The following is a 9370-nucleotide window of genomic DNA, read 5'->3' on the forward strand; positions in this document are numbered from 1 at the left end:
TAGTTAATTATCATCAAGCAACTCACAAGGGGTTTTTATCTTCCTGGGCAGGAATAGGACAAAGATCCTCTGCCATTCCTACCTGTATACTAGAAGAAACTAGAAAACTAGAATAGGATTATTTCCAGAACAGACAAATGATGCTCAGTCAGTTTCACAAGCAAACTGAACTGACTATCCATACCATATACAGTGACAAAATCATGAAGCAGTAGACACTTTCACATTCCTACTTTTGTGTTTCTCTTACCTTTATCTCCAAAAAGAACAACATTTTACTGAACAAGAAAATAGATCACAGAATCACAGAACTATAGGGGCTGGAAGGGACCTCAAGAGATCATCGTGTCCAACCCCCCTGCCAAAGCAGACTCCCTAGAGCAGGTTGCCCAGGTAGGCGTCCAGACAGGCCGTGAGTATCTCCAGAGAAGGAGACTCCACAACCTCCCTGGGCAGCCTACTCCAGCACCATAGATACCTACCAATCCCCACCAGAAACAAGTGGTGACACAGTGTTGTATCTGTCACCAAAAAGCTGTGTCTAGATAGAAACGCTAAGTGTTGGGACACTAGGTTCTAGGGCATCCCCTTCACCTTAAAGAAGAAACAATACCAGAACCAACAGGCTACAGTGCTTTACAGTTCCCAAGCAGCAGCATTTGCACTATGACATTTCATCTTCCAGTACCATATAAGGTGCAAATCCTCACCTGTGAACAAATTTCTCCTTTACCTTGGATTTACAGGGACCAGAAATCCCAGCCTAAGAGCTGCACAGCAGAAGTCTAAGGTTCAGTTCTAGGAGAGTGAAAAGTGAAATGCAAAGAGCAGTTGCAGCATTGCCAAACAGAGATCACACACAGAAAGAATAACTGCTTCAGATCAAGTACAAGCAGCATTCAGTGCTTCACCAAAAGCGACGGGGCTTACACATATCAGTAGGGCAAACAGGCCGAATCCTGCTGGAAGCATCATGACTCCTAGCTATTGGAAAATTTGGCTAGGAACAAACCAAGCCATTCTTAGCTCCAGACAACATCCTGCTGATGCACAGGATCGCTTGCTATGCCAGCCTGGCTGAGAATTGCTGGTTCAGAAGCTTTACATGAAGTAGTTGCACCACCTGCTGTCTGCTCCAAAAGAAGCTACTAGTGTTCATTAGAAACACAGAATAGTTTGGGTTGGAAGGGACCTTAAAGATCATCTAGTTGCAATCCCTCTGCCATGGGCATGGATGCCACCCACTACATCAGGCTGCTCAGGGCTTCATCCAGCCTGGTCTTGAACACCTCCAGGGATGGGGCATCTGCTACTTCTCTGGGCAACCTGTTCCAGTGCCTCACCACCCTCTGAGTGAAGAATTCCCTCCTAACCTCTAATCTAAATCTCCCTTCTTTTAGTTTAAAACCATTCCCCACTTGTCCTGTCATTATCTGTCAGCAAAAATTTGCTCTCCATCTTTTTTATAAGCCCCCTTTAAGTACTGAAAAGTTGCAATAAGGTCACCCCCAGCCTTCTCTTCTTCAGGCTGAACATCCCCAGCTCTCAGCCCTTCTTCACAGCAGAGGTGCTCCAGCCCTCTGTCATCTTTATGGCCCTCCTTTGAACCCATTCGGACAGATCAGCAAGCATCCTTCATGTGCTGAGGGCCCCAGACCTGGACACAGCAGTCCAGTGGAGGCTCACGAGGGCAGAGTGGGGAGGGACAATCACCTCCCTGGACCTGCTGGCCTCTCCTCTGTTGATGCAGCCTAGGACGCAGTTGGCCTTCTGGGCTGCAAGCGCACACTGCTGGCTCATGCAAAGCTTTTCATCCACTAGAGCAAAAATCAGTATCGGGTAAAGCTTTCTTTAGAACCAGTTCTTTGTGGAACATGCTCTTGATTAAAGTCATCAAGGAAGACTTTGTATCTGGAAACTGGGAAGCAAAATCAACAGAGAGACAGCTCTAGTTGAAGTGATTCAGGTTCTCAGAGTATGAGAAATTCACTTTAATGCCCAGCTCCTCTCAGGAGAAAGACTGCACTGTTAACTCTTTGGGAAGCACTCATGTCATTACCACCCCAGAACTCTAAAAGCTAACATGGAACAAAAACTATAAAGAAATAAAAATTCTGCTGAGCAAAAACAAACAAACAAACCAAAAGCTATCACCAAACCCCACTTTTAGCTAAGCAGAAAGGAAGTAGACACATCTTAAATCCTGCACTATTCCACCTTCCTGGACGAGACTAGAGCTCTAACTGATCCAAACCAATGGGGCAAAGAAGTGACTCTTACAGCAAGACACAATACTAAAAGTGTTCTTAGTGTACAGGGTCTTGTGGACACATGCAGGCAGACAAGTCAGTCTGCTCTCTCAGCTGGCACAAATACAACAGATTGCAGGAAGATCCCCCTAATCCTAAAGGTCAAGGAACCTGTTCATGGGCAAGTATGTGTGTACCTGGCCTCAAAATTAATTGGGCATGCAGTAGCAAGGTAGTGTGGGTCTAAAATGAATTCGAAAGAGAAACAACCTCTGCTTGCTGAAGCACAGGTGTACACTGTACAGACAGAAGGGAATCAGAAAATCAGTTTATTTTAAATTAAAACCAAACTACCAAAACAAATGATCAAAAACACCCACATACTTTCTGATAAGCTTCCTGCTCAAGCTAGATCTCCCTAGCTAGAGAGTAGTCCCCCATGGCTGTATGGCCAGTAGTACTCACGTATCCCTGTTCTTCTTCCACCCAGCATCATTTGGTTATGTTCAATTGGTCCCAAATACCAGCAGACATTTACTTCTTCCCTTATATGCACACATGGAGGTCACTAAGCACAAAGGCTTTTTCTCACTGGGACAAGTCTTGGGATTTATGTGCAATCATCTGCTTCCATGAAGAAAGGAGCTCCCACTTGGCAGAACCATAAAACAAGCATGAGAAGATGTATCTACCTTCTCCATTGAAGCCAAAGCCTAAACACCACTAAAATCATCCTTGAACCATTCAGCCTGCAGTCCAGACATGTCCATGCTCAATCTACAGCTGACAGTCTACCCTCTCCACGTACATCCCTCAGCATTCCCTAGAAAGTCTTCTGTAGCATTTCCCAGTCTCACCACTCCATTCTACTTCCACTTAACTGGGGCTCATCTTCTAAGTTCACTCTCTTGGAAAGGGGTATTGCCTGTTCGCTGTGCAGCATCTACAGATCCACACTGCAGTAGAAGAGCAGGACTCTCACCAGACACTGGCTCTCCTTTGGGAAGTCACTGAGTCTTAGACCTTCCTCCCAGACAGTTGTCAGAGGTCCAGTTAAGAACAGAGAAGCAGCCTTTCTTTATGCTTCGTGTTCACTCAGTGTTGTTGTATGGTTTCAACTTCCTCTTCCTCCTCCCCACGTTCAGCATGGTGCAGCAGCAGCTCCAGGTCAGGGTCAGAGCTTGCCTCTTCATTTAGATTCAGTGCTTTTTCACCTGCATGCAGACAGCCCATTTACTAATAAGCTAACTCACTATAGTACCCATCAGTCCTGTACACTGGCAACGAGCTGGAAACTCGAGCTCAGTGAAACTACAAGGATGCCTACAGAGAAACAGAAAGTCATTTAAAACAGAATCACCTTTGGCATTTATGGCTTTGAGAATGACATGAAGAGAGATTCCTGACAGACAGACAGCAAAACCCAGCCAGTTCAAGAGACTGAGGTGGTCTCCCAGCAAATGTGTGGCGAGGAATAAAACGCAGATTTCCTGTGGAAAGAAAAAAGATGACATGTGGCACAGCAGGACCCAGTGAGATACACATGAGATGTTTTACAGCTCAAGCCTAAATCAAGATGCCAGGCTGCTAATTTCCACCAGCATGTTCTTCCATGTGCAGAAGTTCTAAAAACAGATTCCAGAGACAGAATGACCTGTTAAACTGGAATTGGGGATTTTAAGTCTCCTAACTGCACGGCTTGGCACATGTCACCAATCAGCTCAAAAGTACACGTCCTGGACTCCTCAAAGAAAGGGAGAATGTGCCAAACCAGATTAACAGTTACCTCAAACCACTGGTTTGTCTTTACCCAGGTCTGATGCAAGAGAGTGCCCTTCTTAAATTCTCCTCCCTCCCACATCATCTGTTGCTTACGAAGCCCATATGCTTTAGTTTCTCCCACATCCCACCAAACTTTGGACTTCAATGGTATTTTTATAGAATAGCCATCAGACTGTCAGAGGCAAGGACCAAGGGCTCTGCTACTCTGCTGTCAGAGTAGCAGTGATCAAGGGCCTTCACTGCAGAGACTGCAAGGAAAAGCATTAAGCTCCTGTGCAAGGAGAATAAAAATCATAAGAGATTATATATAAAGCTGTAAAGAAGTTCCCACCACAGGAAGCCCATTAGGGATAACTCAGTACTTGCCTTCTAGTATTAGCACAGGAACCATGCCTTACCTTAAAAATGCCAGCAATGGAAAGGGTGAGGCTAGATGTTCTGGAAACCAAGAGGAACTCAGAAAAGCCTAGACCAAAGGCAAGAATTCCACCCAAGAACAGCTTCCCTACCAGAGAGAGCAGCATTCCTGCTTCATGGAAATGGAAGAGCTTCTCTGATATGGACAAAGGCAGGCCTAGGAACAAGAAAGTGAGTAGCAGAATACCCTTCCCAATACTCAGGACTCCCCACAACAAGATGGGGGTGAGCTGCTCACATTCCAGCATATGGAGAACATGGAGCCAGTTCTTCACAGCCCTTTCTTCCACACGTGTGGCAGGCTACTATTCTTATGCACTCTATAATGTTCTGTCAGCATAAGTTCTATCTTGGTCCTTCTATCTCCAGGTCTCTAACTACTTTGTAAAGTTCACAAGCGTTCACTTATCCACATGAATTTTCTTTAACAACAAACAGCCGAGCACTCTCCCCAACCACTCTCTAAAGCTACCCTTGCTTTCTCTAATTAACTCACGCACCCTCAAACACTGCAAACAGAGGGAAGAGCACCAGGAACATGAGCGGCTGCAGGTGAAACATGATATCAATGGGGTTCTGGAGCCCTGAAAGAGGAGAATCAATAACAGACCAGGTAACAACAAGCCACGGAATAACATAGTTCCTTGAGTTTTTATTACCATATGTAGATGTAAACCTTACTTGAAATGCCCATACCTAGGCTGCTGCAGAGGCCAAGCCGTCTTCATTACCCACCAACAGATGACCCCTATCCCAGGTTTCAAACACTATCCCTTATACAAGTTTTGTTTCTGCAGCAAGTGCTACCATTTCCTTATTCCCCTCCCCATCACCAGCACCATGACCCACTTCTTAACTCTGTACATACCTAGTTCAGCCTTCTGCATAAGTATCTGTGTGAGAGTCCAGCGAACACCACCAAGGAAAGAGGCACAGAGCACCAGCACGAACCCTTGTGTGTTGAACTGTGTGGACTTGTAGGTGAACATAAAGAGCCCCCCAGCGATGAGCAGAACCACCAGCACCAATGCTACCCTCTGGACGAGAGCAAACACAAAATCACTACAGAGATTCCTGAAGATGAACAGTCAGACACCTCTTTTGCATTCATCCACACAATTGCATTCCTCCTCTACTTACACGTATCACGTACATCTACTACCTGTTTCCCCAGGCCTAACATTTTGCTTCCCTAAAGCATTGCATTGGACCCTTACCATTTCCTCCAGCTTGAAGAGCAGTGAAAAAAGCAGGATGAAGAGAATGGCAGAGGATTTGGTCATCGTGTAGCTGTAAGGACCAAAATACATTATCAGTATCCTCTAATACAGTCCTTCCCAATAAAGTACCTTCAAGAACTAGATCACCCACTGATACACAGCTACCAGCTAGGCTATCATATACCCTGCATGCCAACCCCATCAAGCCATATGCCTCTTCAAGAAATTGACCCTGACAAAGCATTTTCCAAGTCACAACAGAGGACTCCCAGGGAAGATGAGATTTGTACTCACAGGGAGACAGTAACATACAGGAAGCTCCAGTTACTCAATCCAATATCCAATGAAGTAGACAAAGCTGAAGAATCAAAGAAAAATCCTGAAATTAATTGTCTTCCACTACATAAAAGAAATCCCTGCTACTTGACCACACAAATAGGAAGGAGAGCAGATCCAGAAAAACAAAAATATTTTCCTCATGTTAACTCTTCAATACCAAAATGGCTCAGATATTCTCAGTTTGTTTCTATCCTGTTCCCTGTGATCCAAATTTGGCCCAGCACCACCCTTATTTAATAAATGCCATACAAAAAAAAAAAAAAACAACACAAAAACAGAAACCCCTTTCCCCCTGCTGTGACTGAAAGCCATCACAGATTTGCACCATTTAGTCTTTTTTGAATGCATCAGAGCATGATAACTGTCAAGTATGAAGGTCACTTCAAGAAACCTGAAGAGGTGAGTCTGGCAACAATCCTGTGTGCACCCTTAATCCTCACAGAATCATAGAATCACTCAGATTGAAAAAGACCTCTAATATCATCTAGTCCAACATTTCACCTAGTACTAAAATCCACCACTAAACAATGCTACTAAGTTCTATATCTACATGTTGCTTGAAGACCACCAGGGCTGGTGATTCAACAGCTTCCCTGGGCAGCCTATTCCAATGCTGCGCGACCCTTTCAGTAAATAAATTTCTCTTAATATCCAACCCAAACCTTCCCTGGTGCAACTTGAGACCACTTCCCCTCATCACTTGGTACCTGGGAGAAGAGCCTGATCCCTACCTCACTATAGCCTCCTTTAAGGTAATTGTATAGTGCAATAAGGTCTTCCCTGAGCCTCTTTTTCTCTAGCTAAACAAACTTGTTGTAATTGTTTTCTAGACTCCACACCAGCTTCACTGCCCTTCTCTGGACACGCTCCATCACCTCAGTGTCTTCCTTGTAGTGAGGGGCCCAAAACGAACACAGAATTCGAGGTGCAGCCTCACCAGAGCTGAGTGTAGAGGGACAATCACTTCCCTAGTCCTGCTGGCCACGTCATTTCTGATACAAGTCTTGTATGCTGTTGGATTTCTTGGCCATCTGAGCAGCCTGCTGGCTTCTATTCAGTTGGTTATTGACCAATTATACCCTAGTCCCTTTCCACCAGGTGGCTTTCCAGCCACTCCTCCCTCAGCCTGTAGCATTGCACAGGGTTATTGTGTCCCAGGTGCAGGAGCCGGCACTTGGCCTTGTTGAACCTCATACAGTTGGCCTCGGCCCACCAGTCCAGCCTATCCAGGCCCCTCTTAAGAGCCTTCCTACCCTTGATCAGATCAACACTCGTGCCTAATTTGGTGTTGTCCACATGCAGCTCACTAGCTTGCTACTACAGAAAAAAGTTTTACTGATCCAGTGGCACGCTATGCTGAAGGTAATATTGCTACAGAAACGTAGAAAAAAAAAATCAAGAAAGCACAGGACACGTTATACAAGGTATTACAAATCTCAGAGATCTTGAACCAGATGATCTGTATGAGACATTACAACTACAACTAAACCAAGATAATAATATACAACCAAGGAATTGCTAACATATCTTTATTCTTGCATAGGAGCTTTGCTTCTCAAGAACTACTACAGCTGCTTTGTGTTATACATAAACTTTTGTATTACAAAGACCAAGTTCTAACTAGAGAAAAGGATTAAATTAATGTAAATGCATGGCTTGATATCAACATTACAGAGAAGAAAACTGTGAGGAGTGGCTCATTCACCAGATGGTCATGCTGCTGTCCAGAAGGATCCTGACAGACTGTAGAGGCAGGCTGACAAAAATCTCATGGAGTTCAACAAGGAGAAGCACAGAGTCCTGCACCTGGGGAGGAACTCCAGGCACCAGGGCACGCTGGGGGTCACCCAGTTGGAAAGCAGCAGAAAAAGACCTGGGGGTCCTGATGGACACCAAGTTGGACATGCGCAGCAATGTGCCCATGCCGCTAAGGAGGCTAAAGGTATTTTTGGCTGCATTAGGCAAAGTATTGTCAACAGGTCAAGAGAGGCGATTCTTCGCCCTCTGCTCAGCTTTGGTGAGGCCACACCTGGAGTGCTGCATCCAGTGATGGGCCCCCAGTACAAGAGCAATGTGGACATACTGCAGATAATCCAATGTAGGGCCACCAAGATTATCAGTGGAGCACCTCTCCTGCGAGGAGAGGCTGAGAGAGCTGGCATCGTTCAGCCTGGAGAAGAGAAGGCTCAGGGGAGATCTCATCAATGCCTATAAATACCTGAAGCGAAGGTGCAAAGAAGATGGAGCCAGGCTCTTTTCAGTGGTGCCCAGTGCCAGGACAAGAGGCAATGGGTGCAAACTGAAAGTAGACAGGAGGCACCATCTAAACAGCAGGAAGCACTTCTGTGCTGTGCGAGAGATGGAGCACCGGTATAGGTTACCCAGAGGTGCTGGAGTCTTCTTCAGAGATGTTCAGAATCCATCTGGACATGATCCTGGAGCAGGGCCACCTGCTCGGGGTTGGAGTAGGTGACCTCCAGAGCTCCCTGACAACCTCCTCTGCTCTGCGATTCTGTGACACAACCTGCGGAGGTGTCTACAACACTCTCACTGTATGTTTGCACGTGCCAGTTGTTCCTTAAGAAAAATACGTTCCGAGTGGCCCGCCTGTGTTCTGACTGGCTTTTCTTGTGACAACAAACCCAGCAGGTCTCTAGGAAAATCTACGCCTGAAGCGCCGTTAAGGAAACGCTCCGGCCGCCAGCAGCAGTGCCCCGGCGGAGCGGCGGCTGCTGCTCCCCGCGGCTTCGCGCCTACCCCCGGGCAGCGGCGCCCTGCCGAACCCCCGGCCCGAGGGGACGCCGCGGCTGCCGAAGCGGCCCGGGCGCCCTCCGCCCCGCCCCGCCCCGCCGCGCCCGGCCGTACCTGCAGGGGCCGCCCGGCGGAGGCAGTCGGCCCAGGAGAGCGTCGCCCGCGGCCGCCCGGAGCGGCAGCGCGCCAGGGCACGGGCCAGCGCCGAGAGCGCGAAGATGAGCAGGAGGTGGAGCAGGGTGGCGAGCAGCGGGAACGGGAAGCTCTGCGGGACCGACAGCTGCCGTCACCGCCGCTGCTGCTGCGGCCGCCGCCGCCCCCCCTACCCCCGCCCCCGCCCCGCACCTTGATGAGCCACTTGTTGTAGAAGGTGATGCCGATGGAGAAGCCGTAGTACAGCAGCACCAGCGCCGCCGCCAGCGCCGCCCGCCCCAGCGCTGCCGCGCCCGCCCCCATGCGCGCCTCCCACCCGCCCGGGGCCCCGCGCCGGCCGTAAAGGGGGGGGGGGGGGGAGAGGGGGGAGAAGCCTCGCGCCGCGGCCGGGCCGCGCCCGGAGGGGAAGCGAGGGCGGCGGTGGCGACGCGGCGGGGGGCGGGGCCCGGGCGGGGCGGG

The 9370-nt window shown here is 48.2% G+C and overlaps 1 protein-coding gene across 5 annotated transcripts; it reads right to left on the bottom strand.

Annotated features, from left to right (window-relative positions):
• Nucleotides 1-2561: 2561 nt before the first annotated feature.
• SLC35C2 (solute carrier family 35 member C2) lies at nucleotides 2562-9361 on the bottom strand. 5 transcript variants are annotated; one of them, XM_068700763.1, is made up of 9 exons: nucleotides 9104-9361; nucleotides 8873-9023; nucleotides 5963-6026; nucleotides 5666-5738; nucleotides 5317-5485; nucleotides 4949-5032; nucleotides 4541-4605; nucleotides 3610-3739; nucleotides 2562-3463 (listed from the first exon to the last, which is right to left on the bottom strand). In XM_068700763.1, the coding sequence occupies exons 1-9, from the start codon at nucleotides 9212-9214 to the stop codon at nucleotides 3345-3347; spliced, it is 966 nt and encodes a 321-aa protein (XP_068556864.1). In that variant the 5' UTR covers nucleotides 9215-9361; the 3' UTR covers nucleotides 2562-3344. The 5 variants fall into 5 exon arrangements, with proteins under 5 accessions (XP_068556864.1, XP_068556862.1, XP_068556865.1 ...); XM_068700761.1 differs by having other exon boundaries at nucleotides 4430-4605; XM_068700764.1 differs by lacking the exon at nucleotides 4949-5032.
• Between the last annotated feature and the right edge of the window lie 9 nt (nucleotides 9362-9370).

This window comes from Anas acuta, chromosome 16 (assembly GCF_963932015.1).
Source record: "Anas acuta chromosome 16, bAnaAcu1.1, whole genome shotgun sequence".
Classification (NCBI taxonomy): Eukaryota; Metazoa; Chordata; class Aves; order Anseriformes; family Anatidae; genus Anas; species Anas acuta.